Below are 26,073 nucleotides of genomic sequence, written 5' to 3' on the forward strand. Positions count from 1 at the left end.
CCCATGTGGAAGAAGATGGGGGCCAATTATAAGCTCAGACATGTGTGTTCAGGGCATTAACAGAGGAAGGGTACAGAGAGAAAGCGGTGCGGTGAGGAGTCCTCTAAATAAAGGCAGAGGGACAAGGGACGTGGTCATTCACAGAAAGGAGAAGCCACTTTAATGGAATGGTAATCAGTAAGGGGGGTCCCGGCTTCGGTAAAGGAGGAGGACAAGGAGAGGTCCAGCTTGAGTGGAGATGAGTGCGTGGATAATAGCATGGCATAATAATATATCAAAATTTAGAGGGAAAATAAGAGAGGTTAAGGAAGGATATTAGAGTGGTTGAAATGTCCTTTGAGAAATAAAGGTGGACACCAGACCTGATTAACTAAGAAGGTATGCCGACAGTGAGCTTTTAGAGGTAGGCAATTTAAGTCTATAAAGAACCCGCAGAGTAGCCACCGACACACACTACACATAAACACTATGTGAGCTCACAAAAATAAACATTTTGATCCATGTAAGGGCAATGTCCTCAAACAAATCTGTACAATAATTAATGCATTTTATTTTTTTAAACAAGTAGCATAAAAAACAACAAAAACAATGTGTTCAGACACATTTAAGCCAGAAGCTTTGTTTTCTTTTTTTTGTTGTGGATGTGTTTGATTGTATGCAGCAGCTTAATTTCACATGCAGGATTCAGACACAGTGTTGTTAACAGCTAGAGGAAAAATTTCAAAACAATTACATCAAAAAAAACATTTGGTTTCTTTATGGAATTGACAGATATGAAATAATTTCCTGTTTGTACTTAAAGTACACTAGTCGTGGGGTCCAAAATTATTTTTGCCTACAATATACAATTACTACATGTACTTTGGAAAATTAATTTTTGACAGTGTGTGTTTGACAGTGTTGTGTAATAGTGTAATCATCTCTTGCAGTGTCAGGTTCAGGCTAAAGCCTGAATCATAAATCTGATTTTCTATTTTAAATTTTGCATTATGAAAATCTGTTGGACTTAAATTAACATTTCTTTCTACACTCTTTTTTGCATTGTCTTTGTTTGCTTGAATAGATCTATTCTTTGGTGCACTTACAAATCCTTACACAACTTCTTCAGCTCAGTTTTATTGCTATGTTAAAAATAATGCTCCACAGCAGTTAAAGTACATTTGCCACATTCTGTTTTTATTCATAATTGACTTAAACAGTTGGTCAGACTCAGTTATCACGATATGCCTGATAATCAGGTCAGTTAATCAGATGATCAAATTAACTTCTGTCACTGATATACATACCAAACATTTTTATTAGAATATGCGCATTTATTAAACATTGACAAAGTTAGAGTTCTGTATACTAAAATAAAAAGCAGTATTTAGTACAAGCTGCATACAATTAGTCCATAGTACACAGCTGCAACGTGCACCTCCACACACGAGTGCTGCAACACACTTTATTTTCCCTGTGCTAATGCCTCTCAGTTTTTGCCTACCTAGAATCCAGCCGCTGTCTCTGCCAAGATCCTGGCATGGTTCCCCGGGCCCCTAACTGTGCCTGTGACCTCGCTGGCACTACTCATGCCAAGGATCCTGACAAATGTTGGCACCTTCTCCTTGACCAATGGGGGGTTGCATGTGTGTGCTGGGGAGTTGGGAGGTGGGGATCTGGCTAATCTGCAACAGACAACACCTGGTTTGCTGTTTTTAGGTACCATTAATACATCTCTGGGTTTACGAGACCTTGTTTAAACATTCAATCAGGGGAAATGGATGCTTTGGAGAGAGGATTTGTCATGGGATTCTTGGGGTCATGTCAGCTTTTGAAGTGAGTGCATAATGATGCAGAAAATGGAAAAAAACAAATAAATAAATAAAAGTTGACCGGAATCTGGTGAGAAAGACAGGCAGTATATTTAATATGTCTGCACTTTTGTCTGTTTTTGGATCCGAGTGATTAAATTGCATAGGAAATATTTCCATAGTGCGCCAACAACCTTCAAGACAGACTTGAATAATACATCGAGCTTTGCTACATGATATGAGAGCTTTAGATTGTCCAGTCTAGCAGCAGCTGCTGGTCTTTGCTGGATAATATTATGCAGAGTGGAGGGCGGATTTTTTCCGTCATCCTTTGGGTGGAGAAGGATGGGCTGAAAAGGGTCGCGGAGCATCAGGGAGAGGAGCTCTGCATCAATGAAGCTAATTTATCTATGGATCAAAATGGTAGTGGGACTCCAGGGCGGGGAGGTGCTTTTTACATGTCCCATCAAAATGCCACTAAACACTCTTCTCCTTCAGGGGTGTCACACAGGGTCACCTTGGGACAAGTGTGTGTCTGTCTGTGTGCGCCCACATGTGTGTTTGCAGCTTTTATTGTCTTTCTGTGCCTCTTGTTAATCACTTCTGATTTGATCTCCTTTTCTATACAGTCATTTCAAAACAAATTATTCCAAATTGCTGATGCATATCTTTCAGGTTCACAGAATAATGAACTGATGTTTCTAATCTTCCACAGGGAATATCGAGTACAGCTGTCCGGCTACAAACGAATGTGAGATCACAAAGAGAAGACGGAAGTCCTGCCAGGCCTGCCGCTTCATGAAATGTCTTAAAGTTGGCATGTTGAAAGAAGGTGAGTGCACTATTATTTCCCTTCAGAATCCAATTTTGTTTGATTTGGTTAGTTTTATTCTCCTTATTTATTCATGTCAAAGCCAGAGCTTAGACAATCAGTAATGGAGTGAAGAAAACCTTCCAGGCAGGACTTCTATAGATATTGAAATATTTTCAAAACTTATGTGATACTTAAACACTTCTTTTGACTTGGGCTACAGCTCATTATGCAAATAATCTTCATTTTAAACCACAGATTTTGAATAGCTTGGACACCTTAGATTTTCCAGATAAATGTGTTGAAAATTAGGATGATTTTCAATTAGATCTTGTATAAGAAGTTTTATTATATCCTAAAATAATACGCTCCCTTACATGGCAGCAAACATACCTATGAAGCGCTGATAAGCTAAAAAAAATTAAACAACTAGTTATTTTTATTTATAAATAGAATAAACAATAAAAACAACAGCAAGGTTATGATTAGATATTAAAGCCATACGTGGCCTCAGGGAGACACCAGTGACATCACCCACAAGCTTTGCTTACATCTCCTCACACCGCTGAGCTTCTGTGCATTTACCTCTGACAGGTTGGAAAAAGCTGCTGAGTTGGATGTTCTTACCAACACTGACTGAAATGTGTAACAGTACTCTTGAAAAGCGCACAGGCCGTTCCCCCAAGACTTCCCTCTCCCCCGGGCTTTGGGTGTCTCTCTCCTTCTCCCACTCTGTCGGAGTCTGTCTCGCTTCCCCTCTCCTGCCTGGTGTATTGATCTACTAAATGCTTTCCGAACATGCTGCCTCACTTCCTGCACGTGTTGTTTTTCCTCTGGTGCGAGACCTTTGGGAGTACAGGGGGAAAATCTAGCCGATAGATTTTCTTTTTCTTTCCTTTTTTTAATGGGAAGGGGTTTTTTTATTATTATTTTACTATAAGAACCAATGCACAAATACAGTTAAACACAGCATTTAACTTTTAGGTTCTAGGTCATGAAATAAAAATCATTTTAAAAAGTAAAGCTTATTATATTTTATTTATGCTTTTTTCTACTTTTACTTGTTTGCACTTATTATTAAACCTGGTCAAAAACTATTTAGCTTATTGCCATTCATACCAAGTATATCATACACAAAGTTTGCTAACACTAAAAAAATGTTTGAAGAATTTATTTACAGGGTCTACTACAGTTATAAAGGTCCTAAGATAAAACCATGATGTCACAGTTCAGTTATGTTCTGCAAGCACCAAATATTTCTCATGTTTGAGGCCAGTAACAGTTTACTGCAAGCTGTAATGGGATCACAAGATTATATTTGTGTCAGGCTCTTGGTTAACTTCCTTCAGTACCATTTTAATGACATCGTGTTTGTTCATTATATTCTGAGATCATCCATTGGGCCAGCGTTGCAACATCATTTTCACAAGCCCTCCTTCTTGCTGTCTTCATCTCAACCCAAATAGCTCAAAAGCTGTAACTATTAGCACATGTTAAGAGGAAAAATGCGGTCTGACTGTGCAGAGCCAAACTGCTGTGGTCAATCAGTGTGTCACAGTTACCATGATATATCACTCAGCATAGTGAGGTGGCTGCTTACAGATTTGGGGGAGATCTGATCATGGAATAAGTCGGGTCGAGGAGGATCGCTATAGCATAAGTAGTCAAAGGCTGGTTATGGAAGAGGATTATTCACACAGTAGACTATGAAGGTGTCATGTATTAGACCAGGAATGGGCAAGTCCGGTCCTCAGGGGCCGCTGTCCTGCAGGTTTTAGATGTTTACTTCATCCAACATACCTGATTCAAATCCTGCACTATGAACCATTCATTTGCATCGGGTGTGTTGGCCGTCGAGAGCCAGAGTGGACCATTCCTGTATAAGCCAATATACAGAAAGTGTTCAGACAGCTGCACTGCCTGAAAACTTTCAAAAAGTTCAGTTTATAGTTCAAATGTATAAAAAAGTATTTGAGCCAAAGGAAAACATGAGTTTGACTAATATTTCTACCATACTAACTAGATTAAATAAAAACATTAGCTAAAAGCAGCTGCAAAGATGACTGAGGTTCAAGTTTGAGGTAAAGAACAACAAAAACAAAACAAAAAAAACTTAAGTCTCCACACTTTGTTGTAAGTAAGATCAAATATTGGGGAAATTTTGCACACTTGTCACACAAGCAAAGGGATTAGGATCATTTAAGATGTGTGCTACATTATTAAATTTCCAAATTAACCTTGTAATAAATATAAACATACAGAAACCAGCTTAACATGTTTTTTTGAGAAAACAGAAGTCTAATAGTTAGCTAAATCTTAGCCACCTGCTGGTCATATAAAGAAACACGCGATGCCATGAAGAAAAGAAAACCTTGCCCATTCAGTTTACAGTGTTGATAGCTATTCAGAAAATAGTTCCAAAGTTTAATAGGTACTAGGCCACAAATTCATTTAATTTTAACTAATGTTCTATTTCTGGTCACTTTTGGCTCAAGAAATACCAACAAGGCAATAATTAAATACTAAGTTTGAAGCTTGATAAACTCATAGGCTACTCCTATATACAATTATATTATTTAACAAGCTAATAAAACAATTAAAATGGACACAGAAGGGAAACAAAAACATTGCAGTCTAATGCAGTAAAAATAATATATGTAAGCAGCTCAATGTGATCCTGTATGAGCAAGAATCATTGTAGCATTTGAAGGGACTATATTTGCCTTAAAAACCTCATTTTGTATTTCTTTTTTCCAGGTGTCAACCTATAAATATAAACAGAAGTTTATATTTATATAAATGTTTTCTTGTATGGTACAAATTTCCCTGACACATACCATCCCACAGCCATGCCTGAGCCGCAGCTGTGACAGTAAAGCAGCAGCAGTTTAAGAAATGTCTTGCTGAAGATGCTGAGGGCTTGATGTGATCAGTTGTTCTAAAAGTATCAAATATTTCTCCACCTCATGCCAAGCATGCTATCCTGAATCATAAAGAGCCAGCTGCCGGGGTGTTTCAGCACCATTAGCAGGCTGGAAAAACCCCCTCCTCTTTGGCACCACCTGCTACTGATCAGCTGATGTCAATTCTTTAGCAGCATTTGCTGGCTTCAGGTGTGTTTTGAGCCCAATGGTAGTCCAGAAAAATCAAGTATTGTGATGTTTGCCAGCATAATTTTTACCTAGAAGAAAAGGAAGCTAATTGCTTCAGGAAATACATATTGTGAAATTTAATGTATCCCTCTAATGCGTATGAACTTTTAGAGGAGTTTGGCTCTCTTTAGGTTACTGTAAAAGAGAGGCACCCCTGATTGTGTTGTTGCTGTGTCACAGCAAAGCACCTGGATGAGCTGGGTGAGTGGTGGTGGCAAGCGGCTGTTTGAGCCAACCGGCCTCGGTCACTGACCCCTTAAATTTCCAGCTGAGGCGGATAAAAGGTCACAGGTCCAATGGAAAAACTCTCAAGTAATTACAACTTGCGGAAGGTATGGTGTCAGTAGCCACTGCCAGGAGCCAATTCCTGTGGCTAATAGCAGCGCTAATGCCTCTTAGCATTACTGTATGGTGTTAAGTGATGCAACAATTTTCTGGACTGAATGTGTGTTTTTTTTCTTTAATTTGTGTTTTAAATCTATTTCTTTCACTTTTGCCAAAGATGGAAATGAGATTTTAGTGTTTGTGGTTTTAATGCTATCTATGTAGGTCCATGAATAAGCATTACATCATCATGTTAACACATTAGCATATTTAAAATAAGCATGTCACACTAAAACAGTAGCAAAGAACCCCCCCACACACATATACTGAATTTCTATCATGAAAGAAAAAATCTTTAACGATCTGAATAAAAGACACTTAAGCCTTTGCTATGTAGGAACACAAGCCGGATGTTTTAGTGATAGTTGGGTGTTTTTGTAGAGATTTTCTGACACTGCTGTAATGTGGTGGATGAATACAAGCTGCCAGACTATTTTGGCAACCTACACCACTGTCTCGCCTTCGCCCAACCACAGATAGGGATCAGCAGTCCTTCCTGAGTGAACGTGGCTACCAGGGTAATGTTACAGCCTTATTTTCCTCCAGCCACATACACAAAAGATTAGTAAAGCCAGATCCAATATCACAGACTGTCAGGTCCCTTCCAAATCAATAGGCTTAGATCAGAAACCAATCTATGAGATTACATCATCAAAATAAAAATGTACTGTGTCTATACCATATAGTCTTTGAAGTTTTATGTATTTCTCTGCCCTTTGACCCCTTTGCCACTTTTTTCTTGTATCTCAGAATTGTCTATCTAACAGCGTTTGTGTGGGGCCTTGTTTGCTTTTTAGGGTGTCAGAGTAGCTGGCAGGCTGCAGCTGAGAGTCAGCGCCCACCCAGAGGCTCTGTGCTGGCCTGTCCTCACTGTCTGGCAGGTGATAGATCAGACACGGAGGCTAACACGTGTTCCTCTGAAGAGGGGGATTTAGTGGAGCACTGACCTCTTTACAGCCCTTTCATACACACACATAACACACATTCATATACACACATGTCCAATGTATATTACCTCTGACAAGCAATACATAATCGGACCTTGAGGTGCATGCTTCCTGCCGACACCCTTCTCCCTTTCTTATGTTTCTCTTTTGCCCACTCCAACGAATAAAGATTTGTGCAAACTTCACAACACAAGCAACCACCACACGGCACACCAGGGATCCTGGGATCAGCACAGTCATCTACAGCCTTACAGATGCTTTCGATTACAGGCACATTTGTGGTCAGGGTGGCTCTGTAATACACAGTAATACCCCTTGTGGACACGGCCGCTCAGCTTTATAAAAAGTGTAAAACATGATGAAGGGCGCGATGTCAGTGTGCAGTTGTGGGAGAACAACTCCAGCTTTGTTTTGTCAGTCCATCGAGAGTATGGAGCAGGTGGAGCACCATCCTGATCTCCCCCTCTGTCTTCCCTCCTTCCCAGCGCAGCCCACCCAGAAATCAAACAAGTCAGCCTGATGCTCACTGTAACTCTTTAGAGGCTGGCAGACTCGGCCTTCAGCGATAGCACTGGAAGGGCACCAGCAGTGTGCTCAGTAAAGGGTGAGAGGCTGTTTAGAATGAGAGGGGGTGCATTGCATCCCTCTGATTTTTCCCAGCTAAAATAGGGAGCTCCTAATCTCCCGTTGGCAGCGTTAGCCAGCCAGCCAGTTCTGACACATTCTCTAGAAAGAAGCGCTTCTGACAGGTGAAGAGCTGAAAATAGTTGCATGAGATAGACACACATTTACACACATGCATATGTTCAGATAGTAATACGCAATCTGGACACACCCTGTGCAGCATGGGCATGCACATTTATGCAATAGGATCTCTTTTTGAGCTCCTTCTACATTAAATAATGCAAATTTGCATTGTTGGACTTTAGTTTTTATTTTAAATTTCTTTAGCTCACTAAGACTCCTTAAGACTATGATAATATATATTTGGGGGGGTTTGTTGTTTATTTGGGGTATTGGAATTATTCACTAATGTCAGGCATTTTACAAGCAGCATTCTTCAAATCAATTACTATAAAAAGGTAATATAGGATTAATTATATTGTACCTGCAACATGGAGAGAGAAAAGCCAGTTCTTGCAACAATATTTTTGTGCACTTAACTAAAAATGAATTTAGGTACTTTGTTAACATGCCAAACAAGATGCAAACAGCCCAATAAAAATGTAATTTTGGTGACTCTTTTGATAATCTTTATTTTTGGTCTTTGCTTTTCAAAGACTGTTAAAGAAAACAAAGTGTTGGTAACCATTGTAGTTAAAAAACAAAGTTTCATAATAGATCACTTCTAAAGACATGGAATGAATCTACAGGAACATACAGCACACAAAGCTTAAGGAAAACACATCTGCTTCATTCAGGATTTTTCTTAGAGGTTCTGTTAGTCAATAAAGAGAGTGGATGTGAAAGGGAAGCTGGGGTCAGGTGGCCGTAAAGATTGCTCCAATGTAAATATGCCTCATCGTCTTTCCACACACACATAAACACACATAACGAGGATAGACTATCTGCCTGTATTATTGTATCTTAGCCTCAGCTCTCTCACAGACAGCACAAATATAACAAAGTATGATCTCCATCAGTTTATAACAACCACACACACTTACTTTATTCAGTTATCTCTCCTTGTGCATCATATTTTAGTTAACACACTTTATGAAATACAAGCAATGTTAAAAAAAAAAATTAGTTGGATGTTTTTGGGACGTCAATCCTTCTGCCTTCATGCCCCAACTTTGTTCCTGGATCTGCATTGTCCTGAGGCATGAAGGCTGATGTGGTAGTGAGGTGTGAGGTGTGGAATGTGGTGCTGCCGATGACCTCCCTCCTCCCTGGCCCCCCAGCCCTCCACCAGGGGCCTCATCCAGCTGTCTTGTTGTGGTCAGATTCCCAGTACTGCTCCGTGTCACATGGGGGGAGATAATTCTGCATTGGTCAGATCAGAAGCTGGCTGGGACAGGCTGATCTGTCAGAGAAGAGATGTACACCCGATGCTTAGAGGGAGAGAAAGAGGAAGAGACAGACAGAGGGAAAAGTGAGAGAAAGAAAAAACGAAGATCTTGCAGAAAACTGATACACTCAGCCAAAAACGGCAGCATGCTGTGTCTTGTCCCTCAGCCTTGCCATTCTTTAGCATTATCTAACCCTTATTTTTCTTCCAGCCATGTGTCTGTATTTTCAGTGCCACTAAGCTGTAAACTGAAACTGGTTAGCACTGATCTCTTAATTCTTGTCAGCATCTATTAATTATAGGCCAGTTGGACGTTCCAGTTCAAACAGCCCCTGCGGATCATGGAATTTAAACTCCGGCTGTTTGGTCACTTGCCGCTTGTCGCAACAGTGAAACCAGTGTGTATATATCTGTATTTGTGTGTAGATGGTGGCTAAAAGGGACTAAACCAGGAAAAACTTACTGTCAGTCTTGAATTTATGGTTTATACCTGCTTAATATGCTTTTGCATCACAGAAGCTTAATGCTGTGAAAGCCTTTACTAACAGCATATCCCTTTATTAGGCCCGTGTGTGTCATTAAATAGAAAGAAGCATCTGAATTAATTTAATATCTGGAGTACATGCACACAGTTTCCTGAAGTATAATTTGTAATTTTAAATTTAACTTAAGCAAGAGTAATGGTAAAAAAAAAAAAAAAAAAAAAAAAAAAGCCACTGCAAAACCAGCTCCTAGCTGCCTAACTGACTAATTAAAACCACATCCACATGTGTTCAAAGAACAAGAAGTCTATTTGCAAGCCTTATTGATTACTTTAAGGCGTACAAATGGAAAGCTGTGTTAGGAGAGGGGCTCTCGATTTAGCTTCAATCTGCCAGGCATAAAATGATCTCACTGTGTTTGCTGGGAAGAATGAGCTCCCCCTGGGCACGCTGGGTAATTAGGTTAGTGGATAGTCGGTGTCAGGAAATTGAAAGACCATCCTAATCGGATTCTTTTGTTTCCAGGGGAATCAAAGGAATTTATATGAGTCACTGGGAAATCTCACACGACTCAATTCCACTTGACCATGTAAAACCTGTTTGCTCTCCTCAGTGCTCAAACAACTTTTAATACATGCTTGTAAATTCAGCGCTTAAGGTGCATCGAGTCTGTGTCCTCTGCGATGGCTTTGAAGATAATCCCAAATGTGTCACAGTTTAGACCTCCGCTGAACAGCCGTGCCTGAGTTTAAAAAGGCAGAAAGTAAAGTAACAGATTTCATTAATCAAACATTTTTGTCTAACTCTAAGACATGAGAATTTCTTGATTTTATATTTTTCCCATATTTCCCAGTAATAAGCCACAAAAGAGACTGCAGAATTATTAGTAATGATGGCAGGTGCAATCACAACACTATTAAATTGTTTATTTTATTTCAATGCAATATTGAAATTTCACTGTTAGAAATAAAAATCATTAAAACAGGGCGGGTATATAAAATTTTGCAGCCAGTTTGATTCCTCATTATTTTTTAATTTATTATATAAAGAATATATAAGGTATCTTCTTTTTTTACATTTTTTTTTTATTATTATTATTATTAGTTGGCAATTATTTACATATCATTGTTCTTTTAAGGTGTGCGTCTGGACCGGGTAAGAGGGGGACGACAGAAGTACAAGCGGAGACTGGACACAGAAAACGGGACCTACCTCGGCCTTACCATCCCCCCTCCAGCCAAAAAACCACGTACGTGTCTGTTATTTCTTTGTTTGTGTTTAAGTATTCAATCTTTCACTAAGCTTCAAATGAGAGTTGAGGATCACAGAAGGGTTTAATTCTCCACTTTCTCACATTTAATAGTATTGTTGTTATGAATTCCAACACTGCAAATAGAAAGAGATATTTTACAGTAACTCACTGAGGAGCTGGCACACCAGTGAGATTCACAGAGAGATTCCTCATTCAACCTGCCTGATGCCTGACTTACTAGAATCTATATGAGATAATCTATCTCCCCCCTCTTTTCATCTCTGTGTCCACCCTTTCCTCTCTCAGTGACAAAGATCGTTTCCCATCTTCTAGTGGTGGAGCCAGAAAAGATCTATGCCATGCCTGACCCTACCATGCCCGATGGAGACATCAAGGCCTTGACCACTCTGTGCGACCTGGCTGACCGTGAGCTGGTGGTCATCATTGGCTGGGCCAAACATATCCCAGGTGACGAATGACACTGTTTTTTCTGAACACACACACACACACATATCAACTTGCATCACTGTGAATATAGAGAAAGAGATGGAGAAAGACAGAGAGGCAGATTGTTTTGTTGTTTCCTTATTCCCATGTGCTTTTAAAACATACATTTTCTTCTAAAAAAAAAATATGAGGAATTGCTAAAAGTATTTGACAATAATGGTGGAAGAAACTTTGCTGTTTGACTTGCTCAGACATTAAAGTGTGAGATAACTGAAGTAGTTCACTGACTGTTGTGCATACCCCTCCACCCTCCCACTCACACACACAGGATAATTAACATCTGCTACTCATCTGCACCTAAGGGAAAAGCTAGTCCCATATTCTGAAATCTAATCAATAAAGAGCAGCTGAAACCTTTGATTTGGCTGGGTGGGGTGGGAGAGTCTGGGGGTTGGGATCCGCCCCTATGTCAATGTATTCCATTTAAATTCCAGACTTAAAGAAAGCAATCCTCTTACTTACTTAAGGAGAATACACAGGGCCTCAGGTAAAATTGATTTATTTAGGGAAACACTGACGGGTTTCCCTTCTCCTTGTTGATTAATTCTTAAATAAGACTTGTTATGCAAATGTTAGATGATCTTGTTTTCTCATCTTTATCAGCAAAAAGAGACACTTTGGATTCTTGCATGTTTAAAGGGAGCATAAATTCAAAGAATAAATTCAAAGAATCAAATTATTGACTTAGTCTTGTAAACAATGTACAAAGATGGCGAATTCTATAATTATTCAAGTACATCAAATAATTCTTTTCATTAGTTTTGGGTGAATTTTTAAAAGGTTAGTCTCAGTTTATTAAGCCAAGTAATTTTACAAGGGGTTGTCACAACTCTTATGTCCAACCAGCAGGATAAACACCAAAACAATAAAATTATCCATAACAAAAATCAATTCTAACAGGATCATTTAGAACAGATTTCTTGTCAAAGATGTTGCTCGTTCCCCAAGACAAAGATGGAGTTGATTGTTTTTACTCAAATTAATCTACATTTCGGAGTAAGAACAAACAAAATGGGTAGGTTGTAAAAGGGAAACCTACAGGTAGACCAGATAAGACATCATCATCTCAAATCTATAACCTGAAAATAGAAAACACATAAAATAAAAGACATTTTTGTAACAACTTTTTTTTTAATTGGTTACAAACAGGATTCACTGTTTGTGTCGAATATGCAGAGGAAAATAGAATTTATATGGAAAAAAAGCCAACATGGCGGCTGAAGCCTCAATAGCCGTGTGTCAATATAAATGTCAAGCAACTTTAACATGATCTTTTGAAATAGTTTCAGATAAAGAAAAGAACTGGCTTGACATGCATAAACTAGGCTGCATGCATCTGCAGGTGTTAATAGTACTGAATGCTTTACACATGCTCAAATTGTTAAGCATTGAAACGGGTCAAAAATGGATTAAAGTTATTCTTTTTTGTTAGTATGTGTCATTGTTAGAGGTGCAACAAATTCTTGTAATCATCTTTCTTTTAACAAACCTCAGCGTACGATTTTTTTTTAAGAAGTTTGTGCATTTTATTGTCAGCTGTACTTACCTTTCACCCTGCTAACATTGGTACATGGCAATGATATGTATTTTCTTAAAGTACAAAATTGCCACATTAAGTAACCAGGTTCTTATAGGAGTTGGTGTCATAAATAATTGGTCAAGTAAAGAAATTTTAAAGGAAATATGTTTGGATTATACTTGGATTATTGAAATCTAACACAATCTAGTACAGCTCTTTGAACTTCAGATGCACGTGAACTGTGCAGTTTGATTAAGCCAATCAGATTGAGATGCTGGGTTTTAAGGCAAAGTGCTTTTTTCTTAAATAAGTAAATGGGGTAAAAACAGTCAAAGTATATTTGTCTCTCGTTCCCTGCTACATTTTCTGCATATAACTATTGATCTTGTGCGGTGTGAAGATCTAAAGTCAGACTTGAGTTATTAAAGGGGCACGTGGCACTCTTGGGACACTTTACCCGAGGCCACCAGGTCAGGGTGTCACCAAGAAACGATTAAGACAAAAGGGGTCCCCACAGTTTAAGAGTCTACACCCACCATTACACTCATAGCTCACTGCACAAATGGCCTTAACGATGAGGTAATAAGAGTCATTAGTGCGGATTGCTCCATTAATGTAGAAGTCCTTCAGCATCCAGATGTGGTGAGCTGGGAAGAAACATGCAACACTGAATGGGTTTTCCATTACATGTTGTTCTGTTGAAAGATTAAATAATTGAAGTGAACAACTGGACACATAACAACTTATTTGAAAGCAGTTCTGATGTGGATAAGTTGCTTAAACATGTTTAAAGGGGCAGCTGTAACTTGTCGTTCAACAACCATTTATTGGTTGTTCCATTTAAATACCCTGTCATGAAAGTGAAACTGAATCTCAGTCTTCTGGGGTCAGTGTGGCTACTACTGCGTGCTACACGCACACACATATCATCTCAAACGTGAACACAACATACTCTTTAATCTGGTATTTAATGTTCACTTACTAAAGAAGATCACTTTTCTCCTCTTTGATTGTTTGCCTTGCTTTTTTTCTGCTCCTCCAAGTACACACACACTTGACTATTAAATCTTTCACTCTTTCAGACTTCTTGTTCTCCAGTTCCCCTGGCTCTCCTCCTCCCACTCCTCCTGCTCATACAGGGCCCTCTAGTCTCATTATTACCTCTGTCTTTTTATTAGACCCATTAGGGCTCTTAGGAGGTCTGTAATGATACTAAATGAATAGAGAGTGAACTGCTGTCTGTTTTAGACCCAGCTCTTAATGACAGCTTCAAGCTTCACTGCCAACCACTCAGTCTCTTCACTGTGCCGAACATGGATTCAATTTGTTATCTGATCTGTACATGTGATGTACTGTTGCATTGCCAGAGTGCTTTCCTTTTTCTGCAAACATTCACTTTTTGGTGTGTTGAGAATACCTATTGTACTTCATTTAAAAATAGACATTGCCGTGTTATTAATTGTGAGCTTCAGTGGTTTAATTGCTTGTAGCTTAATTGTGTTTCAAGAATGTTTACAGTCTCAGTATGTTGAATTTAATTTATACCAATTTGAAGCATCAACACACTTTGTGTTTTCCTGTTCACAGAATCGTGCAAGCAGCAAAACTGCTTTTGTTGAGGTTGGGGAAAGATCATGATGTCATATGTGATGAACAAAAGTCACCATTTTCAATATCTGATGAAGATCTTTCACTATTGTACTTTTAATCTGCTCACCAGATTAAAAGAAAATCTAGCTGGTTGCGTTACCTATGACCAACTTAAGCTCATGCCACAATACATACAGTAGCCTATTTATTAATTTGATAAAAAAGCTTTTAAAGAGATCTACAATCTGCCTGAACAAGTCGATTTAGGTTCTGGTTTTGGTTCCCTTTGTTTTGAATTGTGATTCTGCTGCTGACTGATGATGCCAGTGGGTTTTAAGGTCATAGGTTATATCACACTTAAAATAAAAAATTAACCATTTTAAATACATTTATCCAATAAGAAAGCAATAAGAAAGCAATATTACATTAAATACTTTACTATATATTATTTAATAAAATACAGCATTCATTTAATAACTAATCAATTTGCATTAAAAGCATTGTGTCTGTCTCATTTCAAATTAAACTGAACACGACCCACAGTCATCACATTATGATTTTATGCAAGATGAAAATTGTTAGAGGACATTTCTTAACCCCATCTGTGAAGTTGTGGTGAGCCACTGGTACTCAAACTTGTTGCGCACTTAAATGATTACACAGTATGCTACTGACAGAAGCAGTGTCCAAAACTATAATTTTATACATATAATATTTTAATTCATAAGGAAACCCATGGGCTCCCTTATGAATTATGGTTTATGGATCAGTGTGGTGAATGTTGTTGGTTGTTTTGTTTTGTTTTTTTCTCTCTCTCTTACTGTTCCTCCACTCACTCAACAATTGTGTTCTCCATCCATGGTTGCATCAATTTATCTGTTTCACAGGAGAACATGGTGAATTTGCTGATCCTAAGATGTAGTAATCCAGTATGACTATAGTCAGCTGACTTGCCATATCGACAACCATTTAATAACTGGCATTCTGTTATATGTCTTTGTTTTTCCTGCTTACACCAGGCTAAGGCAGACCTCACTGGTTTTTTTCACATATATTCATATACAATTATGCAAGCTGATTCTTATCAAAGGCTCAGTGTATAAGCCTTTCTTAGCTTCATTGAAAGTATATATTGAGGTTCATGTTTCTTAATAGACTCACCCCTAAAATACATCAAATGAAGCCTCTGTTGCATTGTCAACCACTGGAAACCGTTGTTATCCATTGTCTGTGTTCATGCTTTTTGTCATCACACAGGGAGACTGCAGACACATGGGACATTGACATTCCCCAGTTTGCTCAATATTGTGTCATGTTTGGTCAAACAGCAGTAAATCAGTGTGGTGAAATATTGATATTTCATCAGGGGGAGTTCATCCTCTACAATGACACTTAACTCAGCCACCACAGGGGAACACACCTGAAGCTCCAGGGTGACCTCGGGGAGTCAGGAAGTTACTTCATTGCTTCAGTGAATTGAGTGAAAAGACAAAAAAGACTCCAACCAGGGAAAGGAGAAACATGATGATAGAAATAAAGAGACAGTTGGCAATGGGGTCTTTTTTTTTATTTATTTATTTATTTATTATTTAATTATTTATTTTACAAATGACAAAACTGAACAGTTATTAGTGATTCCAAACTTATTCACGATAATTTTAGTCTGAGTCAGCACTTTTTTGCTGTTAGAAGATTTGTGTGCATTTTTTTAACTATTATAGTCATTTTAGCACAGCTCTCTGATCTAAATACACCTAACAGATTTAATGACATTTATTTTCTTAAAAAGTGTCTTTGGGGAATCTAAATTCATGCATTGCTGAGACAGCTGAAATAGCTACATTCAGCGATCCTGCAGTCCTCCCTTCCCCCTCTAAACATGTACCGGATGTCCTCCATCAGCTGTCTGGTTGTCAGATCTGAGGCTTGGATCGATCCCCCTTTCGCATTTGGTGGACTGATTACAATCTACTAATCAATGACACCCCCAGCACTCTTTTCTCTCTGCCTCATTCTCTCTTTTTCCATCGTTTCTCTATTTGCTTGATAAGAACCATCGGGAGGGCCTCTTTTAAGTCAAGCTGCCCAATTCCAATCCATACAAGTTCAGATTTAAGTAAGCAGCATGGTGAGTTCATTTTGGTCAATAGCCCACAGTCACCTTCCTATTCACCATAGAGCGGTGAAAGGTATTGTGGTGGTTGGAGTCTTTTCAGGTGCTTGTCCGTTTGATATGGTGAGTGTGAATGTTCGAGGTGAGAGTTGATGGGTTGACCTCAAGTTCTGGATAAACTGTCACTCTGAATTCAAAAGGTTGAACAATAAAGAAGTAGGAGAGAGTCCAGTGGAATATGCTTATAATCTTTTGTTTTGTCTTGGACTTTAACTTTCCTTAACTTAAAATCTTCCCTATTATAATATCACAAATTCACAATAATATCAGTTGTTATGTTTATGAAAAACATAATTTTGTTTTTAGACATTGTAATTCAAGATGCACATCAAAATAAACAAATACATTTTTTCTCAAATGCCCTCAGCGTTATTCTCCAACCAGTTTCATGTATATTGCCTTCTTTATGTGATGTATCTGAGAATGCCTACACTTTTTTCTTATATATATTTGATAAATTAGTAATGTAATTTTACAAGACAATAAATAAATTACAAGTAGACCATTAGGGCTCTTAGGAGGTCTGTAACCAGAGCATTTAAATCAATACATTATCTAAATTAGCTGAGCTTACTACTGCAAATGCAATCCATCAGATGCAGTGGAAAGCTTGTACAAGCTTTGATTCAGTTCACATCATCAGCATACATATATTCTTTGATTGCCCCTGGATTGTTTCACTGAAGTTAACTTGAATACAATACAATAAATTCAATTCAATTCAATTAAGAATTTATATATTATTTTATTTTATTTTTTATGAAAAAACATGGGAACACCATAGATAATGTTTGGGGTCATTTACTGTGAGAAAATATGTGTGTTGAGATGACATTTGGTTCAACTCTTTCGTTAGCACTGCACTTAAAACATTCAGAAAACTCAACACAGCTATCATCGTTACAGATAAGTCCGTGTAGCATCATCTGCTTTCCTTAATATCCTGTAGATGAAACACTATGAATTCCAAAATTTTTTGCTTCATATCCTGCTTCCTGTCTGCTCCATCCACACATCACAATGTAGAAATTCTGTTTGTAAGAAAGCTTCACACACTGTTTGTCTCCTGTGGTTAAGTGCCACACAGTAGTGTGGACATCTGAACCTGATTCTGTTGAAAGTGTCCTGAGAAGTAATTTGACAAATTACAACGTATTTATTTTGCCTTCTTATATAAAAGCCACATTACTTCATTTGGCTTTGAAACTTGTTTGATTTAATGAATACGTTTATCACCTTCTGGAAAAATTAGAACATTATGGCAAAATCTATAAATTTTAATCATTTTCTCTGTTTTTGAAAAGGCAGATTTAATTTAATTATTTAAAAAGAATTACATTATTCTTCTTTTCTTTGTAAGATGTAGCAGGATTTAAGTTTGTCCTCACTGAGTGGCATTTCATGTGCTCATGCACTGCTGAAGGGCTGACTTGCTGGTTGAAACAGACCACGGCTCATGTTTCAAAAGCCTCTATACTCGACAGATTTATATTCCTCCCTTAAGCCACCACATAGAGCAGTCGGCCTCTGTTTCAAGCTGGACTTCTCTGGGGATTGTATAGTGATTGTACATAACCCATAAAACACATGGAGGACTCAAGCTGGCCACTTTTTGAGCTGTGAGGTTAATAAGCTGATCTCTTTCCGTGTCATGTGACTTTACCGTCTTTCTAGGTATTGCAATACCTAGAAAGACGAAAAAACCCAGATTCTAACAGATTCTCTGTCATTTCTGCAGGTTTTTCCACACTCTCACTGGCAGACCAGATGAGTCTACTGCAGAGCGCCTGGATGGAGATCCTTGTGCTGAGCATTGTGTTTCGCTCACTCCCCTGTGAGGACGAGATTATGTATGCAGAGGACTATGTGGTGGATGAGGAGCAGGCGAGGATCTCAGGCCTGCTGGACCTTCATGTTGCAATCTTGCCGCTGGTTCGGCGCTACAAGAAACTGCGCATGGAGAAGGAGGAATTTGTCACACTCAAAGCCATTGCGCTTGCCAACTCTGGTAAGGTTAATTCCTTTAATTCCACTAAAACTAATCCTGCAAAGTGCACTTTAAGTCACAAAATCCTTCAAACTGAATTTGGGGAAATTTCTCCTAATGCAAGTGGTTCACACTTTTATAATTTATTCTTTGCCTTCATGTTATAAAAGGCATTTGACAATGGCTGTGTTATTCATGTACTCAACCATTCACACTATATGCAGCACTTTTTTCTCTGCATTCAAACACTCATGAGCATATGAGGTACAGTATAGGACCAAATTGTCCTAAGCTTTGTAAACATTTTTTTGTTTAAAATGTTTTCCATGTATTTCCTGTTTTGGGGCTTCCGCTGTATGTTTGGGTTTCTTTTTCTTATGTTTTTTATTCTGCTGCTGTTTCTGTTTTTTTTTTTTTTTTTGTTTGTTTTGATTTGTTTTTTTACCTCAGGGCCACTGCTGTAATCGAAAACTCAAGGTTTAACTTTCAAAGGCTGATTTTATGTAGATTTTTATCAAAGATGTGTGATGCAATGATGCATCACCGAAACATTAACATAAAAAATGAAGACTGCTTTCTTTGGCTCTATATCTTTATTTTTCTTTTCTTCAACATCATTAACTTGGCAGAAAGCTACATCTCTAGATTAAATCTCAAATAAATCAAGATAGCTGGCATTTAATTAAACAAACAAAGAAATTCAACGAGAAAATAGAAAAAAACCTAAGTGTTGATCTGTATCTTTTGGAACCATCACTTCCACAATGACGCATCTCTGATAAGAGTGGATGGAAAGGTCAGGAGTATTTTTTCTTTTAGTTTTTTTTTTTTTTTTTTAATTCAACACAAGTGTGCAGGTGTGTGCGCAGCTATGTTTTAATTTGCCTGCAGATACATGTGTGCATGTGTGTGTGACTGTCACTTTGTGCTCTCATTCTCTCCATCTCCATAACAGTAGCTGCCAGCACGCCTCAGCCAAGGGAGATATATTTAGCATTTCATTAGAAAAACAGGGGCTGTCAATAAAATGTGTTAAGTGGAGTGGAATGAGCGTTGGGGAGCGACGGGCCTCGTTTGTTCCAATGTGAAGATGCTGCGCCCGTATTGACAGTTTGCTTTTCATGAGGCTGGGCCTGTCCCCCACTAATCAATGCCTGTTAGGAGTCTTTTCTCCTGCCTGACTGAAAAATGAAAAATGCTGAGCCCAAAGCTTTAGTCTTCTGATGACAAACACTCTGTGGGAGAAGTGGGTGGGGGGTAAATGAGAGGGGAAGGGAGGTGATAGAAAGGCAGGGATGTAAAGGTAAAAGAGAAGTGTGAGATAGGAAGACACAGGGTTGTGAGGGAGGCTCAGGGAGGGCGAGAGGGCAACTTCGGCTCGTTTGAACCATGTCTCTCCGAGCTTCAGCTCCGGTGGTCCTGTGGGTGTGACAGCTGTGGAAATTCATGGCCATTGATTTTGTAATTAGCAGAGTATCGACGGGATTGACGCCAAGCTGCTGACGGATTACATGGAAATTGTTTCTTCAAAGTTAGTTTTGCATTCTGCTCCTAACCTCCTTAAACACACACACATGCAAAACAACACACATGCTCTTTCTGTGCGTTCACACACACTGACATACAATTGAAAATATTTTCTTCCTTTTCCTCTCCACTCTCCTCTCTCTCTCTTCCATACAGACACACACACACTCACACGCGTGCGATCGCTCAGCCAAACGAGGATCAGATCAGTATTAACATGAAGGTTTCAAATGAAGAGTGCTGGAACACATGTGCGGTCCACATAGCCTAGTTAATTTCCCAAGATAGAAATGCAATTTACACAGAAGGTGACTGGTAAAAGAGACTTAATCAGTCAGTTAGGAACATAATTAGCCTTGTACTTTCCTTTTTTCTGCCTCATTTACATGTGCATACACAGTCTTAACTTCACTCCACAACTTTCAAGACACATAGCAGAGCTGAACTAATTCACCCACTCTCCAGTCAGCAGCCACCTTGGTTTCACTTTCCCAGTGCACTGCATCCAGGATGATTATGTTAGATTTGATTCAGTTATATTACTGTATGAAAAATGTATCAATGAGTGGATATGATGTGTACGAAGATTAGATCTGATGCTTTATAACTGTGCTGTGAGATGCACTGAAAGCAAACAACTGCTCATACATTAAAGCTTTGCATCAGTTTGTCCTTTTGAGTACAAGACTATTTTTCTACAGTGTGTAGATACATAGAGAGCAGTTTTTAATAAGTCTCAACTGGTTTTATTTTAGAGCCTATACATAAGGGGGCCAACTGCTCTTTCTTATGGAAATGAAGGCCATCTGCCACCATCGTTCAGCTCAACAATATCCTAGTAATGCAGCCATCTGAATTCATTAGCAGAGAGGGGGAATATGTGGTCCATGATACCAAAAAGAAATGAATCTTTTTCTTGTCCCACTGTACATTTATACAGACCTGCAATACCCGTGTCTCTCCCTAGAGTCTCAGTCATGCACAGGCATTTATTTAAGGGGGGATCATTAAAAAGAACGTCATTAACTACTAACAAAAGAAAAGCTCTCCTCAAAATTGCTTGTTAGCATGCAAACTGTGGAATGTAAAACCGCACAACGCTGCTGCAAAACAAGTTGCTCCAAGTTATAAATAAATATGTTTTTTAACTGAATTTTTGTTTGTCATTGTTGTCTTAAAGTAGCATTAAAATACTAAAAAGATGAGACATCTCAGGCAAAAATAGGTCTTTGTGCACTGGTTAGTTTATCACGTCTTCTTTCCTTGTACTGGGAAAACACATTTTAGAGGTTAATCTTGATCTAGTTTGTCTTCTAAATTATTGCTCATTTATTATCCATCACCATACTTAAACATATTATTCAGAAATTATTTGTGTTACTGTAAGTAATTGATAAAGGGGAAGTTTTGTGGTGAAATCTTACAGCTGAATTTTTTTTCCTTATTAACCTGTAGTGTAACATTTTGCATCTTTTTTTCTTCCTTATCTCTCCTCTTGCTTAAGATTCCATGCATATAGAGAACATTGAGGCCGTCCAAAGGCTCCAGGATTCACTACATGAGGCCCTTCAGGATTTTGAGGGCTCCCAGCACCCAGAGGACCCCCGACGGGCAGGGAAGCTGCTGATGACCCTACCTCTGCTTCGTCAGACGGCTACCAAGGCCGTTCAGCATTTCTACAGCATCAAAATGCAGGGCAAAGTTCCCATGCACAAACTATTCCTCGAGATGTTGGAGGCCAAAGCTTGACACCTGGGTCGGATGCTTGACAGACAGCTGCACCACCCAATCCAAAGCAGGGGACACCCCATAAAAAAGAAAGGTGGAGTGCCAATTGACAGTCAAAAGGATGACACTTGGACTACGGAGTCCTTTTACTCTTTTAAATATTAATAAAAGAAAAATTAAAAGGGGGACTTGTAATAGTTTTAAAAAGGGTGACTATCAACCTGATTGAAGTAGGATCATGATTATGTATATAAACATGTTGTGTACAGAAATCAGGCAAATGAGGTCTTGTTATAACTATAGACCCATTGCTCTATATCACCTGAAGCATCTGTGAATTTTTTTCTTATTTTATTTAAAAAATGAAAGTGTGATAATATAAACATCCTAATGAACTGTACAGCTACGTACCTTGATGTGTTTGTTTCCTTATCTCATATTTTCTATTCTCCATTGTTAAGCAATAGTCTCTAACTGGTCTACATATAGTATGTGTACTGTATATTGTGTGAAATTGCACTGGGTGCAGGGGGGAGAATTTTTAGGCATATTCTTAAATTTGTCATAAAAAAAAAACGTGGTACCCATTTCCTCAATTCCTCATAATACATTTACCTCATGGTATTTCCATCAACTCAGTGGTACAGTCATTTTGATGCATAAAGAGGGACAGTGGTTGGATAGTGATCATTGCTCACTAAGTGTTTGCACTAAGCATCTACGAATAATGTGGCAATAATGGGTATTGTACAAGCTAGCTCTGAGTCTCAGTCAGTGTGTTTTGCATATAGAGATAAAACCCTGCCTTGACTTCTCTCTGTGTTCATCATACACACATATTGGCAACTTAACATGCTGTGAAACATGGACATAAGAAGCTACATTTTGTGCTAAGGGTTTTGCTTAACTGTATGGCTGTGTGTCAAAAACATTTTTATCTTAAAGGGCACCGTACCAGCAATATTTATTAGTTAATTGCAATCTAATAGCCCTACAATAAATAGTACCCTTGTGATGTCAACTTTCAGTTTGTGTCAAGTAGTGCTTACTCAATGCTCTTGTACTTTTATTAAGTTTTTTAACAGGAGGCTTTGTGTTGTCAGAATTGAGTTTTTTTCTCCCTTTCACTTCTCAAACAATGAGTGTCATTGTATTGAAATTCTGGGAGCCCATCAACCTTTAGTTGATGACTTTAATGGTTAATGTTTTTAGGTTCCAGTGTAGCCAGCTGATATCAGGATAAACCATGAACCATAGCCACTGGTTACTGGTCAATACCAGAAAGCTTCCAAAATTTTTCACACAGATTCTGCATATTTACAAGAAAATATATCTGTGTGAATTAGTATATTTATAGCATTAATTCAAAACGCATCTATTGGCTTTTTGTCAGTCATATATGACATACAAAACTATTGTCATTAAAATCCATTTTTTTTCTCTGTTATACGCGGACTACAGGGTAAACTATTGAGGCTCATCCAGAAGAAACTGAAAGTAAGCAAATAACAGTAATGCTGTTGTATGAATCTGCTTAGATAGATATACTAAAACAGTATTTTAAAAAATGTGCAAATTGGGAGAAATCCGAAATAATTTTTACCTTGTTTTCTTAAACTTCTTAAACTAGTGAAACTTTAAACACTATGGCAGAAAACATCATTACAGCTTTACAGCTCACTGATGCTCTGCATCTTCTTTGGTTTTGAGTCATATTAATGAAGGTGCTAATCATTCAGAAAGGCATTGTATATAAACACTGATGCTGTTAACAAATAAGTAATTGAGAGGCGATAGACTTTGAGAGTTTTATATCCTAACAATCATGAATCAGTTGCCAAATAATTCAAAGAAAGCATAACGTGATAGTTAACAACATGCCATATTGCTCACAGTTATAATAACCTGAGCAGATTAGATGGAATATGTTATCTTAAGATAAAAATTATATAATCATAACTAAATCAGCTGCTTTTAGGATTTTACTGAGACAGATGTCATCCCTTGTGAACATTTTAAAGCAGTTGTATGTTTAAAGTGTCAAGTGCCATTAGCTTTTACCCAAACCAGAAGAAAACATAAAGCCAGTAACTATGACGAGCCCCACAGGGATGTTATTGATTCACTGTAATGTAATGTATAGATAATTATAACCCTATGCCGCAGAGAATACAATGCCCATAGTGCACTTGTGCTGTTGTTAACCAGCTAATCCATCCTCAGTTAAAATGAGGGATGTATCGCCTCCATTCAGTAGCAAACCAAAGCAGAAACTGATATAACTGCATTTTGAGCCAGCCTGCTGTTTCCAAATAAATATTGATGTTATAAGATATTAGTTAATGTTATAGCTTAATTCTGCTGTCTCCACACTGAACTGTCATGGTGATAACAGGAAACATTATAAACTTTGACGCATTTTGTTCACTCAAAACAATTATTGATCAAGCATATATATATATATATATATATATATGAGAGAGAAGTTTTCTGTGCTGCACCAGTTAATGTTGTGCTGATTGTGTGGTGTGTTAATGAACACAGTCTGACTTGACCAAAACCCACCCTCTTCTGATCATTCATGGATCTCCTCTGTGCACGTTCAAGACTTGGAGTAGATAATTGTTTCCGAACTTATTCACTCTTCAAAATTAATATTAGAAAATAAGAGAAAACGCCTAATTTATTTTCAGACGTCTATAACAGTTCTACTACATCCAATTAATCCTAATTGTCTCCTAAGCTGAAATTCTCAATAGAAATAGAGCAATTAAATTTCTGCTTTGGCTCTACCTTTGGGACGAGAGACATTTTATTTCGGTTGACGGCAGGGAGGGTTTTTGTTGAAACCTTCATAAAGGCGATTTCATGGGTGTCTGTAATAGTTTCATAACAGAGCAGCGATCACTGGGCTATGCAAGGCAAGTACGGCCACCTGTGTTCTTTGTGTCGTAGGTCATCAGATTGATATTTAGTTGTGTTTTGTTTACAATGTGGACATTCTTGTACAAATGCATTGTGCATATTTCATTGAACTATATTGTAACTGCTGTGCATTAATGTGACTATGATCAATTGTTTAATTTGCCACTTTAATGTATTCTCATGTGGAATTAGGAACTTCAGCTGTATGATACAAGTCACTGTACTGAGTCAACAAGGAAATAATAAGTCCATAATATTTAGTCTAAGGTGGCTTTTTATGTTTTTCTGTGTCTTTGTCTCTTTCAGTGTTGAAACACTCTTTGTCTTCATCATTTTGGTCAACAGCACAGCAGGACATATAGCGACTACTAAAGTTGTCTAGACCCTATACCTCAATTCATATTTTGAAAATTACACTGAGTTTGGAAGCGGGCCATGGGTTCCTCCTGGGAATCAGTGGCACAGAAATAAAGTGACATCACCGGCTGGGTATTGAAAAAAAATGTAGATGAACTTACTGCAATTGAGGGAACACATTCCTCGGAGGAGAAAGCTGCTTATTCGTTGCTCCATTTGCAGACTTATCTCCATGCACTCTGAGATGACAAGATTTACATAAAACATGGAGGAACCTCCCTGGCCGTCCTGGTCCATGGTGTATAAGGGACCCTGCTAGGTGTGTGCTCCACAGACATGTGATTACCCAAGAGGTTCACCCCTTCTGAAGCAATATGTTAACATCTGTGAAATATAAATCAAGTTAAAAGGGAGCTTTGGTTCATTTTAATTATAAACTTCCCCTATGCTTGGAGGAGGACAGGCTAACTGTGAACACTTTCCTAAAAAGGGAAAATCCACAGCTGGAATTCAGTGGACAGTCCTGTGTGACATTTTCTTGTGTTTTGTTTGGTATCTTCATGCCTATTGTTCCCATGTGTAAATATGCATATAAGCTTTTTGGCGGGGAAGGGTGAATTAGAGCGAACAATGCACTGAATGTACAGTGTCAATAAAATCCCATGGTTTATGTATTCATTGCAAATGACTTTTTATTTAAAATTATTAGAACAGATCACTCTCCAAAAGCAGAAATGCAGGATGACAGGTTATATTTACTGTATAGAAAAATACCCCCATTTTGTCAGAATTTGTATATCCTCTACTTTTATCTCTATTCTGCAATTTTTCTTATTCTTTAGTGTCATTTGTCTGATGCTACTAACCCAAGTATTTTCGCTTGTTTACACAATCAAGAATAAGACAAGGACTAGGAATGAGAGAGGGCAGT

At 38.2% G+C, this 26,073-nt stretch overlaps 1 protein-coding gene across 1 annotated transcript in view; it reads left to right on the forward strand.

Annotated features, from left to right (window-relative positions):
* LOC121634281 (steroid hormone receptor ERR2-like) overlaps nucleotides 1–25,814 on the forward strand; it is a 38,121-nt gene extending 12,307 nt beyond the window's left edge. Inside the window, exons 3-7 of the mRNA XM_041976824.1 lie at nucleotides 2,506–2,622; nucleotides 10,716–10,826; nucleotides 11,136–11,297; nucleotides 18,357–18,626; nucleotides 21,637–25,814. Of these exons, the coding sequence (XP_041832758.1) occupies nucleotides 2,506–2,622; nucleotides 10,716–10,826; nucleotides 11,136–11,297; nucleotides 18,357–18,626; nucleotides 21,637–21,881 (905 nt within the window). The 3' untranslated portion in view covers nucleotides 21,882–25,814. The remainder of the gene's footprint in view (nucleotides 1–2,505; nucleotides 2,623–10,715; nucleotides 10,827–11,135; nucleotides 11,298–18,356; nucleotides 18,627–21,636) is intronic.
* The last annotated feature ends 259 nt before the right edge of the window (nucleotides 25,815–26,073 follow it).

The sequence above is a fragment of the Melanotaenia boesemani genome, chromosome 22 (genome assembly GCF_017639745.1).
Source record: "Melanotaenia boesemani isolate fMelBoe1 chromosome 22, fMelBoe1.pri, whole genome shotgun sequence".
Lineage (NCBI taxonomy): Eukaryota > Metazoa > Chordata > Actinopteri > Atheriniformes > Melanotaeniidae > Melanotaenia > Melanotaenia boesemani.